The sequence below is a fragment of the Ascoidea rubescens genome (genome assembly GCF_001661345.1).
Source record: "Ascoidea rubescens DSM 1968 unplaced genomic scaffold ASCRUscaffold_2, whole genome shotgun sequence".
NCBI classification, from domain to species: Eukaryota; Fungi; Ascomycota; class Saccharomycetes; order Ascoideales; family Ascoideaceae; genus Ascoidea; species Ascoidea rubescens.
In genome coordinates this window covers 1-26701 of record NW_017962914.1, presented here as the reverse complement: position 1 = coordinate 26701, position 26701 = coordinate 1, and the positions used below count along the sequence as shown (strand labels likewise).

Sequence of the window (26701 nt, the reverse complement as noted above, 5' to 3'; positions counted from 1 at the left end):
CTTTGTTTCTTCTGTTAATTTTGTTCTTTTATTAGTTTTTTTGACTTTCTGTTCATTTTAATATTAGTTAATTTGTTTATTTTTGCTATTTTTATTTTCATTTTTGATTTTACTTGAATTAAATTGTATTATTAATATATTATATAAAAATTTATAGAATTTGTAAATAAAATCGCTGTATCTTTTTGTTTTGAAATATAGTATAGAGTATAAATGAGGAAAATAAGGAAAATAAGGAAAAGCAGGTATGCATTTTAGGAAAATGATATATTGAAACAAAACTGAGTAGATCGGAAAACAGAATCAAAAGAGATTAATTTAGATTAATTCAAAACAATCAAAATTATTATTGAATCACATACGACGACGTTTCAAATCGTCATCGTTGGTATAGCCATTTTTCTGTTTTCTTTTTAAACTTTTCTTGTCAAAATCAACAATAGTTTTAAATTGTAAATCTTCAATTTCAATATCATTGAGAGAATCCTTTGGAGTTTTCTTAAAATTTAAAGCTCTTGAAACCAAGTCCCTATCGATTGGTTTAATAAAATTGGAGAGATCATTCAAACCAAGCGTTATATCTTCTCTCAAAGCAATTGACTCAAGTATATTATCGCTCTTGATTGTGTGCTTGTAAGGCAAATCGTTGATATGAGATTTGTAGGATTTTCTCAACTTAACAGCCTTCTCACCATTAGGCTTTGTTCGAGCCACTGAAGCAGCGATGTCAGATAAACCAAAAGATTCAATCAAATTATCAAGAGGACAAGCATTGCACTTTTGGAAATTTCCTGCAAGCAGATGAGATGTATTAGTCACCACTGAAGAAGAACAGGTCAATGAGAAAACCACACCTAAACATACTGTTAAAGTCTACATAGTAAAGACCTATATCAGAAGACTCGTCTGAAGGCATCTTAGGCTCATTATCTGATGGAGAGTGAAATAACAACAGAAAAGCGATCCTTTTGTTTTTAATTGTGTCAACCACAAATAAAGTTTGAATCCGCACCACTGAAGTGGAACCTAAAAGAGGGCTGTAATGAATTATCATGTGCATTGTAGTAGGGCTCAAGAGCAATATATGGTTTTGTGTGACGTGTCACAAACACGGTTTTCTCAGACTGCGTGTGTTTTTTGGGAATTTCAAACTAGAAACAAGTTCAGTCACGTGTAATCTGATTAGGTAAAGCCCAGAAGGTGGAGTTTGGATTGGTGAAAATATTCAGCAGTCCAAGTCTGAGATAAGTGAAATATATCCATATTTATCAACTTCAGCAAGATCCTCGATATCGCAATCAGAATCAATAATAGTTAAAGGTATGTTCTGCTCCGAGATTTTCAAGCTCCAGATACTCCAGTGGCTCAGGCGAGTATTTGCAACTGTTTTTTGATTCCAACTGCAGAACCATTAGCATTACAAGCACTACAGTTTTTGACACAATTGCTGACTTTCAGCATTTCATTCAAAACATCAAAAAAGAACTATACATTGAATCCCAAAAAGTGTTTATTTCAAAAAAATATATTTTGGTTTTGACTTTCCAGAATAAATAAATTCAAAAATATTTCAGAAAAAGAAAACAAGTAAATAAAAAACTAAAGCAAATGTAGTAAAAATAATTGTATTTTGCATTTCTACTTTTTTATGAAAAATCAAAAATAATGAGTTTAAAAACACTATGGTAGTAATAGTTACCATATAATGTTACATGATCTTCTATACAAATTGGAATTTTTTCAAAAAAGCAAGACTTGATTATAAATTTATAGCAAATGTATTTTTCATAGAATATTTAAGCTTGATAGAAAATAAACCAAAATATTTTTATAATGAATAAAAAATTAATATCTAAAAATATTTACAAATACCAAAACAATTCAATAATATCAAAACATTCCAATAATATCTTATGATTTGAACACAATTGTATAATTGGCATTATCATTTTGACAATCAATTACTAACTTTATTTTATTATGTTCCAAGATGGCTGCCTCATTACCACATCCAAAAATCGTTAAAAAGCACCAAAAGAAGTTCAAACGTCACCACTCTGATCGTTACCATCGTGTCTCTGAAAACTGGAGAAAACAAAAAGGTATTGATTCATGTGTTCGTCGTCGTTTCAGAGGTACCATTTCTCAACCAAAAATAGGTTATGGTTCAAATAAAAAAACTAGAGGTATGATGCCTTCTGGTCACAAAGCTTTCTTAGTTGCTAATGTCAAAGATTTAGATTTATTATTATTGCACACAAAATCATATGCTGCTGAAATTGCTCACAATGTTTCTTCCCGTAATAGAGTTGATATTCTCAAACGTGCAAAAGCCTTAGGTTTAAAAGTTACTAATCCAAAAGGTCGTCTTTCTTTAGAAGCTTAATTTTAATACTAAATAAATTTTTAATGAAATTGAAGGGTCCATTTATTTTGGTTTGTTTATTATAAAAAAGGCATGAATAATTTTATTTCACCCTTATTTCACTCATTTGTAGAAATAAATATCAAAATGTGTAAAATTACATTTATTATATTATATTATATTAAATCCAAATTGCATGATTGTCATTAGTCTATTTCATTACATATCCTATATAAAACAAGAAAAAATCAAAAAATATAAAAATTTAAAAAATTAAAATATTAAGAAGAGTTAAAGGTATTAAAGAAATATTAAAGAAATATCAAAAAAATACATCAAAAAATACAAAAAAACAAAAAAACAAAAAAACAAAAAGAATAAGTCTATCAAAAGAAAGAAAAATTATAAAAAGTACAAATATTTTAGGGAAAAAAAATTAATGAAAATTTGTCCAATTGACTGATTAAAACTTAGAAAACAATTTTTTTAATTTTGAGGCTTTATGATTATTAGCATGTATTGGTTCTGAGGTTGAAACAACCGATTCCTTCATTAAATTTTGATTATTATCATTGTTATCAGGTTTTGTTGGAGATTTATTACTCGATATATTAATATTTTTGTTTGATTTATGCTCATCCTTTTTCGTGGATTTATGATTTTTTGATTTGTTATTACTGCTACTATGAATTGAGAATCTTTTGAATGTATGCTTATTTTTATTATTTGAATTTTTTGATACATTTTTATCATTTGATGAAACCTTTTTTGGGGCATTTTGTTGAACTTTTGCAATTTCTTCTTTTAAACTCATTTGACTTAATTTTATTTTTTCCTCAAGATATTTTCGCTGGCGTTTTTTTTCCTTTTTAGACATAATTTCATCGTCAACTATTTTTGTAATATTTTCTTGAGAAAGATGATTCGAATTATTTTCGAGATCATTATTTCTCAATGAATGGCTAACAAAAGCTTTCAGCGTACCAGAATATGTTTTTTGTGCACTCAAACTATTTTCCAAGTCAGACTCACTATTATTGCTTAAATTTCTTTTATTGAATTGTGACTTATTTAAAAGTTGAGAATCTAAAGATAAAATTGAATGATTTCGATTATTAGTAGAAATTTTGCTATTTTGGCCAAAAAGTGAACTTGTTAATGACATTGTTCGCAATTTATTTTTATCTTTTGAGCTATCACTTCTTAAAGAGAAGGATCGATCAGAATCATTAAATTTTCTAATCCCACCACTATTAAATCTTCTTGTTTGAGGTTTTTGTAAAACCAAGTTACTATTCTCGTGAGAACTATTTCCATAAACTCTTTCTTTTGCAACCTCTAAAGCTTTAGCATACAATTCAGCTTCAGAATAATCACTTGGACGTTTAGTTTTATTTCCATCTTTAACGCTTTTATCATTATCGTTAGTATCATTATTAATATATTGAACGCCCTGGGCAAAATTAACACTGTATATTTTTTTTCTAGGAGAAGAACAATTTGATTCAGAAGTTGGCGGAGTTGTATGAACTGGAATTGAGCAATCATCATATTTACTTTGGGGAGTCTTTAACAAATCGATGTTCATATTAGGATTAATCCTGCCATTACTTAAATTAAATATATTATTTGAGTCGTGTATTGGAGAAGGAGAAGGTAAATTCGAAGCAGCGGAAGACAATTTTGAAGAGGTTCTTCTATGCATTTGTACTTCGGGCAATCTATTAATTGAACGAGCAGGAATATCATCATTGGCAATCAAAGAAGGAGTAGATCTTTTTGTATTTAGGATAGTAGGTAGGTTTTGAGATATAGGAGTCAACAGAGGAGTAGATTTGAGTTTTCTTGGGCCAGAAAATGAAATGAATTTATAATCATTATCTGTGTTTTTATAAATTGAGTTAAAATTTGGAACTGAGGTCCGGTTTAAATTTAAAGGCTCAGTTTCAACTAAGGAACTGTTGTTATCAATTTCGATGATATTTGAGGGAATTTGGCCGAGATAGTTATCAATGACCAAATTAGAGCTAGGATTTGGATCGTTTTTTTGATGAGATGTTTGAATATTGAATAAATCTAGTTTTGTTTTAGTATTGATTTTATTATCAGTCTTTGCGACAGTTTTTTTTGTAATTTTATTGTCAAATTTGCCGTTAATTATAAGAACATTGTTATTATTAATGTTATCATCTATAGAGCCAGATTTATCCTCAAAGCTAAAAGGTTCTGAATCCTCAAGATTATTATTTGAAGGGTTTGGGTTGAATTGTTTATTTGGGGATTGAGATTGAGATTGAGTAGTGTGGGAAGAAAAAAGTTCTTGACTGATTTTATTGTTTAATTGAGTGTTTATTTTAATTTTTGGTTTATTTGGTAATGTATTTGATAATGTGTTTGTGTTATGATTAGTTTCAAGATTATTTTGAAAGTTATTTAATTCTTGATTGAAATTGTAATCTATATCAAACTCCAGGTCCGAATCAGGTTCTTCATTTAATGTTTCAAAATCTTTCCAAATATCGATATTTTGATTATTATTATTTTGAATATTAGAGTTAGAATTAGTGTTGGCGTTCATATTGGGGTTAGTATTTAGAGTAGGATTTGGAATTTCAATTGAGTTTGATTTAATTATATCATAACCATTTAATTTTTTGATTGATTTGATTGATATTTTTCTCAAATTGCCATTTGGGTCGAATATTTTAGTCTTTTTAATGGTGATGTTTCCTTTTTGAGTTGTTGATGTTTTAATAATATTTGAAAAATTGTTTAATGAGTTAGTTAGTGAGGTGTTTAATGAGCTTATGTTTGAATTCATTTTTGGATTATTTGATAAAGGTAAATTATCTATTGAATGTTTTTTTTTGGAATTGTTATTTTTTATTGGAGATTTCAATTTCAATTGAGAATTTTGTGGAGTGATTAAGTTAGTTTGATAATGTTGGTGATTTGGATGATTTTGATTAACAGAAGATAAAGGGTAATTCAATAAAGATTGAGAACGACGATTTGATAATGAATAATTCGGTCTTATTAAGTTATTTTGAATATTATTATGATTTGAACTAGGTAAACTGGATAGACTGGTCAACTGATTTAATCTGTGTAATTTGACTTGATTATTGGAATGATTTTGAACAAAGGAGGCAGGCGAATCGAAATCAAACTGATTATAGTATGGAGAAGTAGAGTTTAATGAGTAGGATCTTAAAGAGCTTCCTGAGTTATTTATCGCTGAAGCAGCAGCTTTTGCAGCATCCAGTGGATTGCTGGAATATGATTGACGATAGTGATTTAAATTATAGTTCATGTTATAAGGTTTTTTGTTTCTGCTTGGAGAGGCCTTCCTGCTGATATTTTCGTTAATAATGGTGTTGTTTTTTGTGCCAGAACTGGTATTATTGGCGATATTGGGCTGAAATGAGTTGGAATTTGAGGTGAGAGAATTCAACTTTGTGTTTCTGGAGGTGATATCGTCAAAATCGTTCTTCAAACTTTGCTCTTCGATTTGAGCAATAATTGAAGTTGGAATGTATTTGTCGATGGAAGGTAGAGAGGACTTGTTGCTGATTGAGCTGGAATTGGGGTTCAGACCGGCGTAGACAACATTCCTGGTGGGTGTATTTGCGTGCTTGAAGGTCTTGACTTTCATGTTGGCACAAGAAAAAAAACAGAGAAGAAAGAAAGGCAAGAGACAGATATAAATACTAGTTGCAGTGCATAAAAAAGAAGAAAAAAGCAAGACAACGAGGCTCGAGAACCACCCCAGTCAGTTTCTTCAACTCGACTCAAGCCAAAGTTGCTCAGCAACACCCAAAAAAGCGATAGATATATTCAACAAAGAAGACCCGCACCGATGGACTCAAACAGCAGTCCGCTGTGCTAATGCTGCAGAGAGCTGCGCACACCGACAGCCAGGCTTGCTGCTTTTGATCGAGACGCTGTGGCGGTGCACGGCTCGGGCCAACGGGTTATGAACACCGGCCCACTGCAGGCCGAGAAGGAGCTGCACGATGGCGCTTCCGTGCATGTTGGAGGCAACTGGTACTGTTAGTAATCTGGAAGCAGAGGCAGAAGAAGCAGAGAAAGGTGTAATCTTACCGTCAATCAACGCCACCTTGGAGGAACTGCCTCTGGTGCAAATGGTGTTGATGTACTTTTCTGCAAGTGCCATGTCGTTGGGATGGCTTTGGAATATCTTCAATAGCACCTTGGAGCTGTAAGGGTTGGTGCTGAATTGCACCAAGTTTTTTTCTTTTGCAAATATTTTGCTGATCAACCTTTCTTGATCCTCTTTTTCACCAAATGAAATCAAGTGGTTTATTATCCAGTTCCCCCATTTGTTTACAATCAATTCCTCGTAGCCATCAATGATTTCATCAATTAAAACTTGCTTCTCAACTGATTTATCGCCCGAGTAATTCTCAAATACGGTTTGAATAATTAAACTGCCACTTTCGGTTTTACCTATTTTTATCCAATTTTTCTCCAATTTCTTATTCAATTCAACTAGAACACTTAGTTTCAATTTAAAATCGGACTGTAATAGTTTTTGCCAAATATGCCCTGAATATTTATTTCTCACCGTTACATTAAACCTGTTCAATAATTCCTCAAATATTTTTTTCTTGTAATATAATCCAACATTTAAACTTGTTATAATTTTTTGCAATGAATGGCATCCAAATAAATTCATTGATAGTCTCAATATATCATTTTTGTCCTTTGTGAAAACCTCACAAATCTTATTAATTTGATTCAAGCTGGAATAATCAAAACAAATTTGAACCAAGTAGTTCCCATATTTACTCATCATAAGCTCAATGCAATTACTAGTTATCAAACCGATTAATTGATCCGGAATACCACTGTTTTCATCGTTAATACTAAAACTATTATCAGAAGATTTTTTTATAAAATTTTGTAAAAATGTAGATGCTTTATGATCGTTGTTTTCAATTATTCGAAATATTAATATCCCCCAATTGGTATTATTTTCTTTCACATTATCCTGAATATCAAACCTATTGAATTTGTAATTATCATACATGTAATTATTAAACTTGTGATTATTACAATTATAATTTTTATTCGAGCCAACCCCAGAATTCAACGAAAGTGCTCGAAATAAATTTGTCTCACCAATAGAAGATCTCAAATTATATTCATTATTCTCAAATAAATCACAGTGATAATTATCATAACCATTATATTGAAAACCTTCAAAATCCTGCAATTCTTCAAAATCTCTTTCAATGTTCTTGATACTATTTTTAATGTTATTCTTAATATTAGCACTGTTTAAATTATCATCATTAGTAAATTCAAGTGACGTATTGCAGAGCTTATCATCTCCAAAATCGTCAATGCTGAATAATGATTGAAAATTATGATTCATAATGAAAGGTGGTGATTTCTAAAAAATTGAAAAAAATATTTATCTGTTCTCTCCTTTTCTCCTTTTCTTCTTTTCTCCTTTTCTTCTTTTCTTCTTTTCTTCTTTTCTTCTTTTCTATTTGAACTTATTGTGCTTTAAATAATTGTGAATTGTTAAATGCAAATTTCAATCTCTTTTTTCTCCCAAATTTATTAATATAAGCAATTATAAGCAATATCCATCGAGCTCTCGCCCAGATCTTCTCCAGCTCTCATCCTCCATCTTCACATCTCTTCTTCTCCAGCTCAACCACCTCAATGCCATCGCTTCCATCGCCAAAATCTGCTCAAACAACACAAAATTGAACCACCACGGACCACAAACGTGGTCTGCATAAGCCCACCGCTCTCTACCGCTTTCTACCTACCTTCATCGATGCTCTTTTTCGGTTGTTTCTGTTTGCATTTTGGGTTAATTTCCATTGGCTAATTTCTATTGGCTGCGAAATCTCGCAGAAAAAAATTTATCGATGAGACTCCAAATCAGAATACTTGGGTAATCTCATCTCATCGTGTTGTTAAACAATATTCACAAACTTCATTTCATGATTTTGGAGATACACACGAGTTATCATTGAAGATTCAAGATACCCAAGATAATCTTATAATAAGCTCATAAAATATTCATAAAATACCCGTAAAAAATCCATAAAACATCCATAAACAATCCATAAAAAATACATAAAAAAAAATTCATAATATACAAAAAAGTTCATAAAATATAAAAAATACAAAAAATGAAAACAACTAACTCTGTTTTTATTGGTGGAAATGCCTTGTCGTCATTTAGAATCAATAAAATCATCACTGATATCAATTTGCAATTTGCAACCACTGGCAACAATTTGGTTTCCAAGATTGACTCGACTTTTGTCCACTATGTTTCGCTATCCAGGGCCATTGACGACACTGAATTGAAATCCTTAACCGACTTATTGGACTACGACACTATTCCAGTCGATGCCAAGTTTAAAAATATAATGGAAAATGTCTATCCAGACAACAAACAGTCAGCTGAGTTCGACAAGTCTGGTTTTGAATCAAACAACTCGCTCTTGATCACCATTGTTCCACGATCAGGCACCATCTCTCCATGGTCTTCGAAGGCAACGAACATCGCCCAAGTGTGTGGGTTGGATGGGTTTGTTGAGCGAGTTGAAAGAGGATTGACGTTGTTGTTTCAATTAGGTGCTGGGGATGGCAATGGCAACACCATCAATTCATCAAACATTGACCACTTAAAATTGATCAGCTCTTTGGAATCAATCTACGATCGAATGACACAGTCGATATTCATCAACTCGATGCCAGAGTTGGACCAGTTTTTGTTCACCCATCACAAGCCCAAGCCACTAGTGTACATCGACTTGTTGGGCTCCAGCGATCCCAAAGGCACCCTCCAGAAGACCAATATTGACTTAGGGTTGTCACTCAATGAGTACGAGTTGAACTACCTTATCCAGAGCTTTGTTCATGTGCTCAAGAGAAACCCCAGCGATGTCGAGTTATTTATGTTTGCTCAAGTGAACTCAGAGCACTGCCGTCACAAAATATTCAATGCCAACTGGAAGATTGATGGTGTTGCACAAGTCAACTCGTTGTTTGATATGATCAGGAACACACATAGAAAGAGCCCCCAGTACACAATCAGTGCATACTCAGACAATGCTGCTGTATTTGAAGGACATGAAGCCTTCCACTATTCGCCCAACATCAAGACCAAGACTTGGAAGGCCAGTCGTGAGTTGGTGCACACGTTGATCAAGGTGGAAACACACAATCATCCAACAGCAGTGTCACCATTTCCAGGTGCTGCCACTGGCTCGGGAGGTGAGATCAGAGACGAGGCTGCTGTGGGAAAGGGGTCAAAGACCAAAGCTGGTATGTCTGGTTACAATGTTTCTGACTTGAATATACCAGGGTTTGTGCAACCATGGGAGTTGGACGTTGGAAAGCCCAATCACATTGCATCTGCATTGGAAATCATGATACAGGCTCCCCTAGGGTCTGCTGCCTTCAACAACGAGTTTGGGCGACCTTGCATTGCTGGATACTTTAGAACATTGACCAGCGAGATTGAAGCTGGTGAAGATGGAAGCAAGCAGATTAAGGGATACCACAAGCCCATCATGCTTGCTGGTGGAATGGGAGCAATCCGCCCCAACTTGACATTGAAGGACAATAGCATCAAGGCCAATGATCTTGTGATTGTGTTGGGTGGTGAGTCGATGTTGATTGGATTAGGAGGAGGTGCTGCCTCGTCCAAGGCATCCGGCGAAGGTTCTGCTGATTTGGATTTTGCATCAGTGCAACGAGGCAATCCCGAAATGCAAAGACGCTGTCAGCAAGTGATTGATGCTTGTGTGTTTCTAGGTGATATGAACCCTATATTGAGTATCCACGATGTGGGTGCTGGTGGGTTATCAAATGCTCTTCCAGAGTTGGTTCACGACAACGATTTGGGCGCTGTTTTTGAGTTGCGAAAGATATTGTCGCTTGAGCCAGGAATGTCACCCATGGAGATATGGTGCAATGAGTCTCAAGAGCGATATGTGTTGGCCATCGATCCCAAGGACTTGGAGTTTTTTGAAGGCTTGTGTAAGAGAGAAAGAGCTCCATTTTCAGTTGTTGGAAAGACCACTTCCGAAAAGAAGTTGTTGCTTGTGGATGAGTTGTTTGGAAACACGCCAATTGACTTGGAAATGTCAGTGTTGTTTGGCAAGGCACCCAAGTTGGAGATTGAAGCAAACACCAAGACATTGAGGTTGCCAGAGGAGACATCGGACTACTCGTTTGTGGGAAATGGATACCAAGAAGCCCTTGAGAAGGTGTTACAGTTGCCCTCTGTGGGCTCCAAGTCCTTTTTAATCACAATTGGGGACAGATCAATTACGGGGCTTGTTGATAGGGACCAGTTTGTCGGTCCTTACCAAGTGCCAGTAAGTAATGTTGGTGTAACTTGTTCATCCCTCTACCCCGAAGGAAAGACAATTAAAACAGGAGAAGCTCTTTCAATAGGGGAGAAGCCCCTACTTGCTTTGATCTCACCCTCTGCCTCTGCCCAGATGGCTGTTGCTGAGTCCTTGTTGAACATCTTCAGCGCTAACATCAGCTCGTTGAACAGGGTGAAATTGTCAGCCAACTGGATGGTTGCTCCAGGAAGCGAAAGCGAGTTGTATGAAGCAGTGAAGTCAATTGGAATGGATCTATGCCCAGAGCTAGGGATCTCGATTCCAGTGGGTAAGGACTCGATGTCGATGAAGATGAAGTGGGAAAACAAGGAGGTCAGCTCTCCGTTGTCGTTGGTGATCACAGCGTTTGCTCCAGTGCAGAACACAGGACTAACATGGACTCCTACGTTACAGCACAACCTGGAAACAATATTGGTGCTTGTTGATTTATCTACAGAGTTCAAAAAGTCGCTTGGTGGCTCTGCTTTATTCCAGGTGTACAAGCAGACCAGCAACTCTTGTCCCAAGGTGCACGACAAAAAGATACTCAAGGGCTTTATTCTTGGGTTGATTGGGTTGCACAAACACAAGGACCTTGTTTTAGCATACCACGATCGATCAGATGGTGGGTTGATTGTTACGTTGCTAGAAATGGCGTTTGCTGCTAGATGTGGGTTGGATATTAATGTGTTTGCAGACACTGATGCTAATGCATATGAGTATCTATTCAACGAAGAATTGGGTGGAGTATTCCAGATTGCAGCTAAAGATTTTGACAAATTTGAAAATATCTTAAATCAGAATGGCATACCATCAACTTACATTCAGATCGTTGGTAAACCTCACTTCAGCAGTGACGGTAAGCCCAAGACAATATCAGTGGTTTTTAACAATCAAGTAATAATCAATGAAACTAGATCCCGATTGCAACAGTTATGGACATCCACGTCCTACGAAATACAAAAATTAAGAGACAATCCACAATGTGCAAAGGAAGAATTCGAGAACATCAACGACGACGCAGATCCTGGGCTATCATATACGTTAACATACAATCCAGCAGACAACATGAAGATCTGTCAGATGAGCAGCAGACCCAAGGTTGCAATTCTTCGTGAGCAGGGAGTGAATGGACAGCAGGAAATGGCGTGGTGTTTTGAGCAAGCTGGGTTTACGTCCGTGGACGTTCATATGTCAGATTTGTTGTCAAAAAATGTTGAATTAGACGACTTTGTTGGTATTGCTGCTTGTGGTGGTTTCAGCTATGGCGACGTGCTTGGTGCTGGAAACGGTTGGGCAACTTCAGTTTTATACCATCCTCAGCTTCGCTCGGAATTCAAAAGGTTTTTCAACGACAGAAGCGACACATTTGCGTTTGGTGCTTGCAATGGGTGTCAGTTTTTGTCCAGAATTGCTGAAGTGATTCCAGGAACAGAGGACTGGCCGGTATTTGAACGAAACACAAGTGAACAATATGAAGCTAGGTTCTGTATGGTTGAGATCAAAGATGAAGATAATGAAAACATCAATACTGGCAAAAACCAGAAAAGCATCTTCTTGGATGGAATGAGTGGGTCGAGGTTGCCCATTGCAGTTGCACATGGTGAAGGAAGGGCCGGTTTTGGAAAGAAGGGCCAGTACAAGCAATTTGAAGCTGAGCAGTTGGGTGTTGTGAGATACGTTGATAACTATGGCAAAGTGACAGAGCGCTACCCATTCAACCCCAACGGATCGCCTGGTGGCATTACAGGTATCAAGAGTCCTAACGGCAGAGTGTTGGCAATGATGCCTCATCCAGAGAGAGTGTGTCGTAAGGAGGCCAATTCATGGTATCCCAGTGATGAGAACTGGGGCGATTATGGGCCTTGGATAAGATTGTTTAGGTCTGCAAGAAGATGGGTTAACTAGAAGACAGGTTAAGGGTTAGTTACCTTTAAGATACAACTGAAGTTCTATATTTAAAATAAATTACATTTATTTTACATATTCTTATTTGATTTTATTTATTTATTTATTTATTTATTTATTTATTTATTTATTTATATTTTGTTTTGCTTTGATTTTTTGTTTCTAGATGCCAAAATAAAGTAATGTAGAATTCCTATTTTCTCAATAAATTCTTTCTCACCATTGGATCCAAGAATAAATCCGTTTAAGAATTCTTTTCAAGAAAAAATTCCACTTATTATGACAAATAACAAGGATGAGATTAGTAAAATAATAGCACAAACTAGACTACAAAAATTAAAGATTCACCAAACACAGACAAACTTAACTATACCAAGTCTTTGAACTCAAATTCTGCGTAGAACTTATTACAGAAATAGTCTTTTTCATTTACTGCTTCCAAAACATTTGCTCTCAAAACATAATAGTAATTGTCCCTTAAAAGATTTTAATTGTATTGGATATGTAGTTGTTAAAATATACTTCAATTTACATCAGGCGACAAGACAATTTTTGTTGGAGACATAAATTATCATTTTGACAGAAACTGAAATTTTTCAATGTCGCCAACACCGAAGTAATAGGCCATAGATGTGGAAATACTGCTGTCCATTAAAACGGTTTGGCCTGAAGGTCTGGAAACAGTTTGCTTTCGTGATTGAACGCCAAACTCTTTTATTCGTTATAAGTAGATAAACGTCTAATTGTTCCAAGGTCCTATGTCTGTCAAGCTGAAGCATGATTTAGTTGTTTTTGGTTGTTAAATAGATTATTATTTAGTTGTGGTGAATTGTAATGTATTGACCATGGTATTTGTAACTTTAAATGATAGAAGAACCCCTGTCTTTTCTAATTTGAATAGTTCCTCACCAGGAAAAAAATTGGAAATTCATCAACGATAGTCTTAGATCAGATGGACAGGTTGGCTAACTTGGAAGCTGAGATTTTGAAGGTAGTTGTTTTGTTGTATAATTCTGAGAAATGTGATAAATACGTGCAACAGAACTAGTATTATTTTGAATGATAAAGACGAGAATATGAGAGACCAAACCATAGAGAAAAGCAAGATAATTACATTATTTATTTTTATCCAATAAATATATTCATTCAAACAATTGCGTATCTTTTGTAGAGATGGAATATAAGTAAAATGAGAAAAATTAATTGCACCAGATAGCTGAACATACCAATAAACTAGAAGCAGTACGATAAAGAGAGTGTTAGTGAGAAAGAAAAGCTTCTAAAAAGAATAATGCAATTTCATTTTGTAGGGCATATAAAATCCCACTCAATTCAGACCCTAATTCAAAAGCTAGGAAGAGGTCCAATTGAAGCAAGCAACACAGACCACTGTTGAGATAAAACCAGAGATAGATGTTATCTCAAATTTAGCTAAGAGAGTATAGAATTTTCAGGTTTGATTTTAACTGTTGCAAATTTAATTCAATTGCCTAATTTTAAGGAAAATGAGTTATCAAATGTTAAGATTCCACTAGACGTCATTCAGTACATCGAAATAGGTAAAAGCACCAATATTTATATAAGAAAATTTGTTCAATCCACAAGAAAAATAAATTAATATTTTGGAGGTAAAATGATTGTCATCAAAATCTTTAGATACTTTAGGAGAGATAATAATAGCAGAATTTCCAGAATTTCCAGAATTTCCAGAATTGAGCGATACGATCAATGGAGTTGTGAGACAAATATCTCCAATTAATAAGTAATAATTAGATTAATCAGTCAATTATTTATTGGTTTTTTATTTTTATTTTTATTCTAAAACAATTCATAGCCAAATGCAAATTCGTTTTCAATTTCATCTATTATATCATATAATACATCTTCAACTATCTTATCTTCATATCTCTCATAAAATCCTCTGATTGATTTATTTTCAATTCCAATTTTAATCTCTTCAGGCAACCTTAAAAAGGTTGGACCCGGATTAAATTTAACTACGCCTTCTTTAAATACACTAATCATAGGATAGTAGCCCAATGAACCATCGTTTTTGAAAATTGCTTCATTTTCCTTTCTCGTTTTATTTTGATTAACTTGACGAGAATTTGGCGGTAAAAACGTGTATAAATCTTCAAACATTTTGCCCATATTTTGACCATTTTTAAAGACAGTTATAGAAGAATTTGGCAAAGTAGCAGGTCTAAATTTTTGAAAATCTGGTATGGCCATTTCACCAAAAACAGTTAATGGATTTAGAAGATGTTCCATTTCTTTTGAGGAAACATATTCAAATGATTCATAGTAAAGTTTGCTTTTATACTTGACAGGAAAATGATCTCTTGTTATGTATTGAATATCATCGAAATTTAGAGATTTAATTTTATTTATGGTTTGTTTTAATTTTTTTTCATTTTTAGACTTGTCTTTAAATTCATTTATAAAGAAATTGTTGCAATTTTCGTTATACGGATCACTTAAAGTGCCCTTCTCAAGTTGTTTTTTAGCGATTTCCTTTTGGATTTCAAAAGAAGGCAAATTGACTAAAAACCCGATAACATCACCAGACTTGAAACCAGATTTCATGAACTCTTTTGGTTTTGAAAGATGGACTTTTTGGCCAGTTATATCTCGTAAGCCATAACTGTAGGCATCGTAACCTACTGGAGCTTCGTTTACAGCTTCTCTTCTTCCAATTCCAATTCTAACATGAGGAGAAAAGTTTCTAATATTGAAATTTTCATTGTTATGGTCATTATTGTTTTTGTTGTTGGTGATGTATTTGTTGCTAAAATTTGTTTGATTAAAGTTGTTGTTATTATTATTTGTGTTGGTATTATGATCTACTATTTCATCGTTTGCGTTTATTATTAGAAATTCAAAGTACCAAGTTCCTTCAGAGATTGCAACATTTGTCTTGATACTTCTCCAGCCTTGGTTTGTTGAAACCATATCTAAATTTTTGTTCGTATAAGCACCTTTTGATCTACTAAAATAGCTCAATCTTGATTTATAAGGTGGCAAGTCGCTGGTTCCACAAGAGCGATTAGCTATTAGGTATAAGTTTGGTCTTAAGGGTCTGTATTTGAAGTAGCGTCTATTAACAACGTCTTCTTCTAAGAAATAGAAAGGTAGTTGATTTTGATTATTTTCTATCTCCATTTGGCTGTCGTTATCGTTATCGTTATCACTATTGATATTGTTATTACTATTGCTATGGTTGTGATTATTTGATTGAAAATCAGTATCTTTTGATTTTAAGATTTTGATATCTTCGGAAGATAATAAAGAAGTATTGTGAATCTTTACAGATAATTTTTTGGAAGGGATTGAGGAGATGGTATCATCCATTATATCTTTTAGATTGAAGACCTGTAATAATTTTTTCAAATTATTTTGATTATCTGGATCATTTTGTGGAATTGAATTTGAATTTGAATTTGAATTATCATTGGGATTGGGAGTGTTTGGATTTGTAAATATGTTTGTGTGGCTATTATGATGATGATAGTTATTTGTGAATAGATGATGATTTTTATGATTTTTCTTATGATGATGAATTGGTGTATTATTATTATTATTATTATTAGTAGTAGTAGTAGTAGTAGTAGTAGTAGTAGTAGTATTGTTGGTGATATGAGAATTGGAGTCAGTGTCGGACAACAGAAGAGTTGGAGAACGAGATCTTTTAGATGGGATTAAATGAGCAATTTCATTGGGGATTTCTTCTTTGATTTGCATTTCAAAAGTTTGTTGATGGTTCAATCAATGAAAAGTGTTTGATTAGTTGGTTAGCTAATAAAAACGAGAAATAGATGGTAATAAAGAGTATTTTGAATGAATAAAAAATAGCTGAAAACAGATCCAAGTTTTAAATTTTCAAATTTAAAATACACGCGGAAATGAAAAATGAATACAATTGAATATAATAAATATTGGCGATAATATTGTTATAGGTAAGATTGGATAATACAATATAATACAAAATAAGATAAGAGAAGGTGAGACCAAATATTACAGATGAGTAGGGAAGAAATCAAGAGGCTCAGAGTTGACCATAGACCTTTACTTCAATATATTATATCGGTGAAATTGATATCTCAACAAGATTTAAGTGAGTTTGTGAAAGATTTGATGGTTAGTAAAATCGAGGAAGATTATGATGAAGAAAACCGAATTGAGGCATTGGAGGCATTTCAGGAGTTGATGCAACTGGATAAGCACTTTTTATTGAATAGGTTGGAAAAATTGGTGCATGAGATGAACTTATTATTGGAGCCAGTAGATTTCGAGGTGAAGAAGTTCAAGAACCACTACGATCTTTGCACATTCTATTCTGACGATCCAAATAACCCAGTGGATAATGCCGATATAGATAACAACAAAGATGGAGAGCAGGAAGAAAACAGCAGCGATGAAGAACACACTCCAGCTGCCAACAACTACGTTAGACACAGAGACAGAAAAATCGAAAGGGTGGAAAGCAAAATCTACTACACGTTTGTTAACTTGAAGATGGACGAGGCATCAAAGTTGGCCTCGTATTTCAGAGCAGACTCTGTGGGCGTCATCAGAAAGATATTGGAAACCATCCTCACACGCAACACAAGCACCTTCTCCATCACGCCCCGAGAGGTCTACGTGTTTGCGTCCGAGCTCGGCGTCGGCTTCAAGTTCGTCCGTCTCCTTCTCAAGCAGCTTCTTCGCAACGGCTGGCTCAACACAAACTCGGCCGGAACGCTCTACGTCGGCAACCGTACCTTGATTGAGCTACGCGAGGCCTTGATCGACGAGTACGGCGTTTGTCTGGCCGGAGTGCCCGATAACACGGTTGATGTCAACGCGGACGGCCTCCTCTACGTCTGTGCTGGTTGCCACGGTCTCTTCACGTTCGGACTCAGCTGCACAAACAGCCACTGTCGCACTCGCTTCCACCAAGACTGTCTCTGGCACTACGTCCGGGCAACGGCAGCCGGCGGAAACTCGTGTGTCTGTCCGGGACCGCATTGTGACGGTGTTTGGAACCTTCGGACGCTTTGTCCGTTGCAAAAAACACGGCTTCTGCTTGAATAAGCAGGGCGCTATCCAAAACAACACACGATTTTTGGTGATTCTGTTGAAAGCGATTTGTTTTATTTGCTGGATAGATTAAAATCAAAAAGAAAAATATTCTACTTTTCAAAAACAAGAAAACAACAGAAAACAATAGAAATCGCAAAGTTGCATTGTTTTATTTGTTTGATCTCATGTATGTCAATGAATGTCGATGCATGTAACTCAAATAACTGCATAGCTTATATGAAAACCACTTTGAATACGAAGACAACTTTCTTACATCATGCTGGCTCTCTACCAATAGGCGTCCTGCCAGGCCGGACTTCCCAAATTTAATAATTCTACTGTATAGCAACAGCCAATTTATTTGACAGCTCCCGTTTTTATTCCAAAAATTCCGTTTTTCTTTAGAAGTTGAAAAAACAATCAAATTTCGCGGCTTTTCGCAACTTGTTTTAGACTCGAAAACATTCCACGTGCGGCAAGTTTGAATCTGCGGCTAGTTTGCTTCCGCGGCCCACTTCGTCGTTTCCGCGGACAGCAGTACAATCTTTATCTCTATCTTTTACATCTGTGCTGGCTATTGCGTTTCGATTTTCAGTGCTCAAGAAGCAGCACTAAATCAATAGAAACAATAAAAACCTTTTAAAATGTCTGATATTTTTTTGTTAAAATCAGTAATAAATACAGGTGTTGTTTTAATATAAATACTTTGATTGTTGCCTTTTTTGTGATTGCTTTTTTGCCTATCACTTAGCATTCTATGGGTTATATTATTGATCTGTTTCATGGTTACCACGTTATATGATACTTCAAAATGACTATAGCTCAAAATTCTTCAACCAAAAATTGCAACTCGATTTCCTCATTGAAATATTCTCCATATACCCAATTGGATACTATTAAATCTTCTGCTCTATCTCCCCTACGTTTCACTGTTTACTATGGCACTTTAGTTCATACTCCGCAATTAGGTGAAATTGAAATATTACCAAGTTGCTCAGTTGGAGTTGATTTAGATGGTGTAATTGTCTTTATTAATAAAAATTCATCTAATCCAACTAAAGATGCTTTAGATTACAATCCCAATTTAAGCGTCTCGGAGATTGATTTATTTAATATAACTTCAAACCCTTATTCATTTTTTTTTCCAGGTTTTGTTGATACTCATATCCATGCCCCACAATATCCAAACTGTGGTATATTTGGCAACGCAACTTTATTGGACTGGTTAACTACTTATACTTTTCCCTTGGAGGCCTCATTTAAAAATCTTCAAATTGCAAACGATATTTATTCGAAAGTTATTAAAAAAACATTATACAATGGCACAACAACTGCCTCATATTTTGCTACAATCGATCCAAATGCAACAAATTTATTAGCCAACTTATGTTTCCAAAATGGTCAGAGAGGTTTAATTGGCCGAGTTTGCATGAATGATAATTCGCCTGATTATTATGTTGAAGATCTAAATCAATCGAAATCATCAACTGAAAAGGTCTTGAATCATNTCAAACATTTAAACAAAATTCAAAACTCGATTTCAAGAACTAATAAAATTGAGGAAAATATCGTATTACCAATTATAACTCCAAGATTTGCTCCAAGTTGCACTTCAAATTTATTAAACTGGCTTGGTGATCTATCCAAAAAGAATGATCTACACATTCAAACTCATATTTCGGAAAATAAGAATGAAATCCAATGGGTTAAACAATTATTCCCAAGCTCCAAAAATTACACGTCAGTTTACGATGACCACAATTTATTAACTTCAAAAACAGTTCTAGCTCATGCAATTCATTTAAACAATGATGAAAAAAAATTAATTAAATTAAAAAAATCGGGAATATCTCATTGCCCAATTTCAAATTCCTCAATTACTTCGGGCGAAGCCAGAATTCGTTGGCTATTAGATGATTCAATTAATGTGGGTTTGGGTACCGATGTGTCTGGTGGATTTGCTCCCTCGATTCTTTCGACTGCTCGCCACGCTTTATTGGTTTCTAGGCATTTGTCTATGAAAACATTTGAAGAGCACGATAAATTGTCAGTCAACGATGTCCTATATTTAGCTACATTGGGTGGAGCAAAAGTGTTGAGTTTGGAAGAGTTGATAGGAGATTTCCACGTTGGTAAGAAATGGGATTGCCAATTGATTAATCTCCGAGAAAGGGATTCCCAGGTAGATATCTTTAGCTGGCAATTACCGAAATATTTCCATAATAAGTTGGAAAGAGAATTTATTGGAAATGATAAGGAACAAGCTAGTAGTGATATAATTGATTCCAGTGATAACTTAAAGCTCTCGGCAAGTGAAAAATTACAACTTGATGATACCAATAATATAAATTCTGATGATGATTATGATGACGATCTTGATTATGATTTATTAGAAAACGGGGATTTGGTTCTGGAGGATAAAATACTATTTGAAAATATAATAGCCAAATGGTTATTTAACGGTGATGATCGAAACACCACAAGGGTTTGGGTAAATGGTAGATTAATAATTGATAAATCTTCTTGTTAGCTGTTTTGTAGGGCGACTCTTTTTAATATTCCACATTAATATTCCACATTAATATTCCACATTATTATTTCACATTATTATTTAGTTCAATGTCAAAATATACAGAATCTTGATTTGGTGTTCAATCAACTATCCAGAACTGGTAAATTAGACTAGTTTCTTCTATTATATCGATTAAATATATAAGGAATTCATGCACCCACCGTGGTGGTAACTATGTGAAGTGAGACCATGCGCAGATATGCAGATCATGAACCCTATTTCTCTCAAAAGCCGGTTTCAAAGCGCTTAATGAAAAGAACCTTTAAGTCTTCACCACTCAAGCCGAAATATATTTCATGCTTCTTCAATGCTTCTTTCTCTTTCTCTCAATGCTCCAGCAAAGCCAAACTTCTTTGCTTCTGTGGGGGCTCGTTGCAAATTGACAAAGAGGTTTGTTTCCTTTGTTCTATTTCCCTTTCTATTTCTCGCAACCACCATCTTTATTGTGCTTCAATCGTGGAGCGAGGAATCCAAAAGAGCTTTTGAAACTTTGCCCTTGCTAGTTGCTTCTATTGCCACCAACGACGACAATACACATTGCCCACTCAGCTCGTTTGAACACAACTATCTTGAAAACAGCTTCACTCCAGAGATACCAAAAGCTGATTTCACAGCGAGCGATTTAGCATCCAAGTTTCAACTGTTGGTGAACGAAACGACCATCGGCGCATACAACTCCTACAACAATATTAATATCAATTTGCATCTGAAGCTGGAATATGGCCAATTTTCGTCCTCTGTGATCAGACTATTTAATGCAAGGGAAGCCTCTGCTCCTGATTTTGATCCGAGAACTCTTCCTACTTTTTGGCTCTATTTGATCAATCAGCATTTGATATTAAACAACTTGATAGCGAATCCCAGCGCTTCTTTGTTGTCTCCAAACAACACTGAAAACAAGTATGTATTTGAAATATCAAACAACTTCAAACTCCCTTTCAACTGGAACGATCTATTGAATTTTTACGACTCGCTCAAAGACAACTCCTTCTATTATTCCTTGATTGTGTCAGGCTCAAACTGCAAAAGCCTTTTATATCAGGATTTGGCGTTATCCAACGAATTCACATTAAAAGAGTTTGGAAAAGTCTGCTCCAACTATAAGAATGTGTATCCTCAATCATACACCAGCAGCCAGATTCAGGACAAGCTACTACAGTCTGTATATCTCAACTCGCACAAAACAGAAACAGATGAACTGCAAAAGAACAACAACCAAAACACAATCTGCCAGCCATTTGACAATCCGTATAATTTGCCATTCCACAATCTGTACAATTTGCCATTTCGACTTGTTTCAAAAGTTGATACCTATTTAAACGATTTGGAGATTAGAAAAATGTACGGGTTCATATATGGCCTTACAGGATTAGAAGCTCCTCAACGAATCATTTTTTTGAATATACTCAATGAAAACAACACTGCACATCACACCAATGGTTCAAATGGCACTTCAAATCAATATCCAATATACGGCAAACGCTCCTTGGTCATTCCAACTTATTCTGTTTCTGATGGAATCAACAACATCAGAAACAGAAGGGCAAGGCAAAACTTGTACACTGATATGTTGTCCACCTTTTTCATCAATAATAATCTTAAAATCAGATCCTATTCCACCGATTACTCGTCAAAAGAAGATGCTCTCAATGAAATTATCGAAAATGGTATTAATTCTTATAATGAAATTTCCAAGTTGAATGCCTTTTATCAACGTTCCGAGATCAGCAATGGCGCCAAAAACGTTTCAGCTTTTTCAAAGCCGGGTGCACTAGACGGTAATCAAAAGCAAATAGATTTGCTGGAAGATTGTGAAAATTATGATTTTTCATTTGTTCAGCCCTATGTTTTGAAAAATTCCAACACAGGCACAACAAATCGTCATCAGCCGTTACATATCGATTTTTCTTTGTTTCAATGGAACTTATCAAAAGAACATGAGCATTTGCAATCACATTACTCAGCATCTGCAAACGAAAAAGCGCATACGAACAATACAACTTGCGAGGATCCCACTATTCAAGAAGCCATATCTCAAAACACTGAACCGTTGTATACTACACATGACATTGACTATAAACAAGTCGATCATTTGAAAGCACTAATGGAAGCAAGGTTGGGCAAGATATGGATCCCGGAAAATCGATATTTTGGTCTAGCTTCAACTAAAGACTACAACCTTGATCATTATGATTTTCGGTTTTTCAAAGACATAACCAAAGACGACCAAGCCCATCATTTAGCTATATTGCATCGCTTAATGCGTGTATGGTTTCGATTGTGTCTTCAATTCAACATTCCCTCCTGGATCAACCATGGATCCATCATTGGCTGGTATTTCAATGGACTATCGTTGCCATGGGATGCTGATATTGATGTTCAGGTTCCGATTCAGTCACTATACAAACTCAGCAAAACCATTAACAATACTCTCATATACGACTACACTGATTTCGGAACATTTGAAGTGTTTAGCCAGGAAAAAAAACTAGACTCAAATGCAGAGTTTGGACTTCGGGGTTTTTACTTTGATGTCAATGAAAACTTTCTATTACGAAATCAAATTGGAAACCCCAATGTGAACAATATTGATGCCAGATTAATAGATATCGAAAGTGGGGTTTACATTGATATAACTGCACTAACCGATTTTACATCTCAAACGAATAACGAATTGATTACCAAACTATTGCTAATAGACAGTTATACCGAGAATGAGCTAAACAAGCTATCAAAAGCCAAGTTTTATAACGAGTACTACGAGGGCATTCGACTAGTAAAAGAACTACGGGATTCTCTATTTGCCAGAAAAAAGTCGATATTTAATAAGACTTTGGAAAAACTTCAAAATATAAAGCTTTCCATATCCACGATGAAAAAAATATTAGTTGATGTGGAATCAAGGCGAATTTCAGAGTCCCAATCTTTAGAGTCCCAATCTTCAGAGTCCCAATCTTCAGACATCTTTGGAAAACACTCGGCAGAGACACAAGAGGAAAAAGAATATTCCAATTCTTATTTAGATTATGATGATGACAAAATCCAAAACTTGGAAGTGTCGGAAAAAAAGCTAAAATTGTTCAAATTTGGATCTGTTTTTCCACCTTCAGAAGACTTGAGAAATTCTGAAGTTTACCAAAAAACCAACAGATTGTTTGAAGACTTTTTTCACAACATGGTCCATTGTCGAAATTATCATTATTACAAAATCGAGGAATTGACGCCCTTGATCCCAACATACTATGAAAACACAATTACATATCTCCCTGCAAATTTTCTTAAAAATATAGTGATTGAATATGATACAAAATCAATTAACAAACTCGAATTCAACGATTACAAGTTCTTCAAATACTTGCAATTGTGGATAAGTTCAGGCGACTGTGACTTCAAAATGATGAATGTTGATGGACAAGTTGGAGGAATGGGTGATGATGAGCATTTGGGAGAAGAAGATGACGATCAAGATAACACTTCTGGAGTTGAGATCGATGAGGATTCTGTTGGCTTTGTCAATCCTCCCAAAGAAGAATACTCATATTTCCAATACCGGAAAAGACATAAAAACAATGGGCATTTTCAACCACTTGAAAAGAAGAGTATCATAGAATTTGAATATAACAATATAGATCTATATGATGGAGGTGATAAAACAAAATTTGAATCCAAAATCAGTAATTTTGAGAGAAAGTTGGGCAAAAACTGTTACATCACAAATGAGTTTGTTCAGGGAGAATTTACCCAATTTAAAGACTATCTCTTGTTACACAGTTATGAAATTGAAAAGCTTTTTGGAATTGCAAACAATAGACTAAATCTTGAAAAACCAAGTGAAACCAAAATATTTCCGACTCATGGCAACGAGCACCATCATGGGGATGGCCATAGTGGAATTATCAAATACGAAGAAAAGTACATGCAAGAAACACTTGAAAGTTTCAATGGGGAAGTTCTAAGGCCTGAACCATGGATAATTAGAAACTACTTCAGTAAAGAAGAAGATAGTAGTATAATTTAAAGGCATTGTTCTATATAGATTTTTGTTTTTGTTTTTGTTTTTGTTTTGCATCTTACCTTGATTCAATTCAGTTTATTTCAATTCAATGGAATTTATTTTTATATTCATTAATGATCCAACTATTTGAATATGCTGTCTTTTTCAATTTTGAGGGTGGGATAGAGAGAGGGAGAGAGGAGGGAGTATCTGTTGATTTTCATTCAAATTTAGTTCATAGCTATTGAAAACGTCAAAAAAGGTTTAAAAAGGCTTAAAAAGGCTTAAAAAGGTTTAAAAAGGTTTAAAAATCCGCTTTAATTTTGGACAATAAATAGCTAGTTTCAATCAATCGCATCATAGTTTTTCAATAGAAATAAAAAGCAATTTAATATAATGAGCTGCAGATTAAACTCGATATTTTTGCCTGATATGGTTGCTGAAAATCCATGTAGTTGTCTGTTCCGAACAATTTCCAAACACCACAATATTAAATCTGTATCTAATTTAATCATTTAGGCTTTCCATTGCTTCTTTGATTAAATGCGATCCTTTGGGATCAAGATTGAGTGCGATAGTGAATTCCTTCACTGCCTCTGTTTTTCGATGCAATATTTTATAGAGTTGGGCAAGAAGGAAATGGACAGTGGCTTCATCTGGTGCAATCTCCTTTAGTTTTTCAAACTCCACCACAGATTCCTGATATTTGGCTAAAACAAATAGCAATTGCGCCTTTTTGAACAAAGCTAGTGGGGCCAATGGCTGGATTTCATGGGCTAGCTCATACTGTTTCAATGCCAATTCTCTTTTACCTTCTCTTTCCAAAACCATTCCGACACAGCAGATCAAAATAACATTCAACGGATTGATGCTGACAGCCTTTCGAAAATGATATTCTGCTCTAATATTGTCTCCCAGACTAAGATACACTTTGCCTATCCCGTAGAGAGCATTGTAGTGTCTGGGGTCATATAACAAAGCCGTTCTAAAGCAGTCCAAAGCGTTTTCATAAGAATCGTTGGTTGCATGCTCATGTCCCTGAAGGGTATAGGCGTAGGCAAAACCAGGATCGATTTGTGTTGCTCTTTTAAAGCATTTGATTGCTTCATCGGGTTCTTTCATGAGAGAAAATAGATTGCCAATTGTTATCCATGCCTCTGGCGAATTCTTGTTCACATCGTACAACTCATGCGCCAAAAAACTCAACTCTTCTTCTTTATGAAGATGCCACAAAAGCGTGGAGTAGTATTCCATTTCACTTAGTCTTGTTCGATCTATGTTTCTTAGTTTCAAAAAGTACTTCTCAGCTTTGGAATAATTTACAATTTCAAAATTTAGTCTTCCCAACTTGCCTAACACATAACAAGAGTTTAGATGGTGCTCTGGTAAAGAATTGAACAAACGGATTGATTTAAATAGATCGTATCTATTCATTGCCTTCAATGCCTTTGCAAAAACAAGATATAGATTCATCAAATGGTCGTGCGCTTGGTTGTAATGGTCCTTTTTGATAGAGTTGACAACAGCGATCGATGAATTATTTTGATTAAAAGTGGTGGAGTGAGAAGATGAGCCAGATTGGAAAATGTTGTTGATTTTTTGTGATTTTTTCAAATTCACACTCAAGTTTAGGTTCAGGTTTAGGTTTAGGTTTCTATGATTGGAGCTTTGTATCGGTGTTTTTATTAAGGAATTGCTGTTTTTGGAAGCAGAGCTGGATGCAGGATTCGATATCCAGGCAGATGCAGAAGAAGGAATTTTCCTGATGGAGGATTTAGAATTTGATAAACGCGATGATCTCCTCAAAAGGTCCGATGTGGATGGAATATTGGGAGTTTTGAATCCTTCGTTATTTATGAAATTAGAATTGGAATTGGAGTTGGAGTTGGAGTTGGAGTTGGAGTTGGAGTTGGAATTGGAATTGGAATTGGAATTGGAATTGGAAACAGTATTGTTTAATGATCCAGCGGCACATTTGTCAGTGGCAGTTTTCGAGTTGGGAGTTCGAAATTCTTGATATGGAATGGAAGATCTTCGAAGAAAAGATCTTGAATTGATCGGTTGTGCATTTGAAGGTTTTGATCTCGTTTTGGTCGAAAATAGATTATCATCTTCCAAGTTCAAGAAATTGGAGTTGTTGGGGGTCGACGAGTTGTTGATTAGGCCTTGATTGATATTGATGTTATTGGTGTTATTGATGTTATTTCCCCCATTTTTAGAGTTAATTAGAGTCTTTTTGCTATTATTATTATTATTATTATTATTGTTGTTGTTGTTGTTGTTGTTGTTGTTGTTGTTAAGATTAGGAATAGTGTGGTTTGCTTTGAATAATGTTTTTGTTTTGACGTTCGCTCCCATTTTCGAAAGATCTTCAAAAGATTCCCATATATAAGGGTTTAACTTCAAACAGT

At 34.9% G+C, this 26701-nt stretch overlaps 10 protein-coding genes across 10 annotated transcripts; 5 read left to right on the top strand and 5 right to left on the bottom strand.

The window, feature by feature from the left end:
* Nucleotides 1-173: 173 nt before the first annotated feature.
* On the bottom strand, nt 174-955 carry ROX3 (Rox3p). The gene is made up of 2 exons (XM_020188863.1): nt 865-955; nt 174-791 (listed from the first exon to the last, which is right to left on the bottom strand). Exons 1-2 carry the CDS (start codon nt 914-916, stop codon nt 355-357), a joined length of 489 nt encoding a protein of 162 aa, XP_020049007.1. The 5' UTR covers nt 917-955; the 3' UTR covers nt 174-354.
* An 884-nt stretch (nt 956-1839) lies between these two features.
* Nucleotides 1840-2603, top strand: RPL32 (60S ribosomal protein eL32). The gene has a single exon (XM_020192586.1). It carries the CDS (start codon nt 1991-1993, stop codon nt 2384-2386), a length of 396 nt encoding a protein of 131 aa, XP_020049006.1. The 5' UTR covers nt 1840-1990; the 3' UTR covers nt 2387-2603.
* A 168-nt stretch (nt 2604-2771) lies between these two features.
* ASCRUDRAFT_74181 (uncharacterized protein) lies at nt 2772-6317 on the bottom strand. The gene has a single exon (XM_020192585.1). The coding sequence runs from the start codon at nt 6018-6020 to the stop codon at nt 2829-2831; it is 3192 nt and encodes a 1063-aa protein (XP_020049005.1). The 5' UTR covers nt 6021-6317; the 3' UTR covers nt 2772-2828.
* On the bottom strand, nt 6126-7913 carry ASCRUDRAFT_122920 (ARM repeat-containing protein). The gene has a single exon (XM_020188914.1). The coding sequence runs from the start codon at nt 7764-7766 to the stop codon at nt 6231-6233; it is 1536 nt and encodes a 511-aa protein (XP_020049004.1). The 5' UTR covers nt 7767-7913; the 3' UTR covers nt 6126-6230.
* A 628-nt stretch (nt 7914-8541) lies between these two features.
* On the top strand, nt 8542-12663 carry ADE6 (phosphoribosylformylglycinamidine synthase; the record flags this gene model as incomplete). The annotated part of the gene is made up of 1 exon (XM_020191332.1): nt 8542-12663. The coding sequence occupies one exon, from the start codon at nt 8542-8544 to the stop codon at nt 12661-12663; it is 4122 nt and encodes a 1373-aa protein (XP_020049003.1).
* A 1818-nt stretch (nt 12664-14481) lies between these two features.
* BRE2 (Bre2p) lies at nt 14482-16404 on the bottom strand (the record flags this gene model as incomplete). Its single annotated transcript, XM_020191542.1, has 1 exon — nt 14482-16404. The coding sequence occupies one exon, from the start codon at nt 16402-16404 to the stop codon at nt 14482-14484; it is 1923 nt and encodes a 640-aa protein (XP_020049002.1).
* Nucleotides 16405-16552: 148 nt separating this feature from the next.
* On the top strand, nt 16553-17785 carry NSE1 (Smc5-Smc6 complex subunit NSE1). Its single transcript, XM_020188913.1, has one exon. It carries the CDS (start codon nt 16684-16686, stop codon nt 17734-17736), a length of 1053 nt encoding a protein of 350 aa, XP_020049001.1. The 5' UTR covers nt 16553-16683; the 3' UTR covers nt 17737-17785.
* A 562-nt stretch (nt 17786-18347) lies between these two features.
* On the top strand, nt 18348-20429 carry ASCRUDRAFT_122893 (guanine deaminase). The gene has a single exon (XM_020188910.1). It carries the CDS (start codon nt 18536-18538, stop codon nt 20252-20254), a length of 1719 nt encoding a protein of 572 aa, XP_020049000.1. The 5' UTR covers nt 18348-18535; the 3' UTR covers nt 20255-20429.
* ASCRUDRAFT_122894 (uncharacterized protein) lies at nt 20430-24556 on the top strand. Its single transcript, XM_020188911.1, has one exon. It carries the CDS (start codon nt 20604-20606, stop codon nt 24312-24314), a length of 3711 nt encoding a protein of 1236 aa, XP_020048999.1. The 5' UTR covers nt 20430-20603; the 3' UTR covers nt 24315-24556.
* CDC27 (anaphase promoting complex subunit CDC27) lies at nt 24556-26701 on the bottom strand. The gene has a single exon (XM_020188912.1). The coding sequence runs from the start codon at nt 26646-26648 to the stop codon at nt 24798-24800; it is 1851 nt and encodes a 616-aa protein (XP_020048998.1). The 5' UTR covers nt 26649-26701; the 3' UTR covers nt 24556-24797.

What these genes read in the sequence shown, in the direction of transcription:
- ROX3 (XM_020188863.1), bottom strand. Translation starts at nt 916, where the DNA reads ATGCCTTCAGACGAGTCTTCTGATATAGGTCTTTACTATGTAGACTTT. An exon ending in TTACTATGTAGACTTTAACA is followed by an intron (nt 792 to 864) that starts GTATGTTTAGGT and finishes ATCTGCTTGCAG; the next exon opens with GAAATTTCCAAAAGTGCAAT.
- RPL32 (XM_020192586.1), top strand. Translation starts at nt 1,991, where the DNA reads ATGGCTGCCTCATTACCACATCCAAAAATCGTTAAAAAGCACCAAAAG.
- ASCRUDRAFT_74181 (XM_020192585.1), bottom strand. Translation starts at nt 6,020, where the DNA reads ATGAAAGTCAAGACCTTCAAGCACGCAAATACACCCACCAGGAATGTT.
- ASCRUDRAFT_122920 (XM_020188914.1), bottom strand. Translation starts at nt 7,766, where the DNA reads ATGAATCATAATTTTCAATCATTATTCAGCATTGACGATTTTGGAGAT.
- NSE1 (XM_020188913.1), top strand. Translation starts at nt 16,684, where the DNA reads ATGAGTAGGGAAGAAATCAAGAGGCTCAGAGTTGACCATAGACCTTTA.
- ASCRUDRAFT_122894 (XM_020188911.1), top strand. Translation starts at nt 20,604, where the DNA reads ATGCTTCTTTCTCTTTCTCTCAATGCTCCAGCAAAGCCAAACTTCTTT.
- CDC27 (XM_020188912.1), bottom strand. Translation starts at nt 26,648, where the DNA reads ATGGGAGCGAACGTCAAAACAAAAACATTATTCAAAGCAAACCACACT.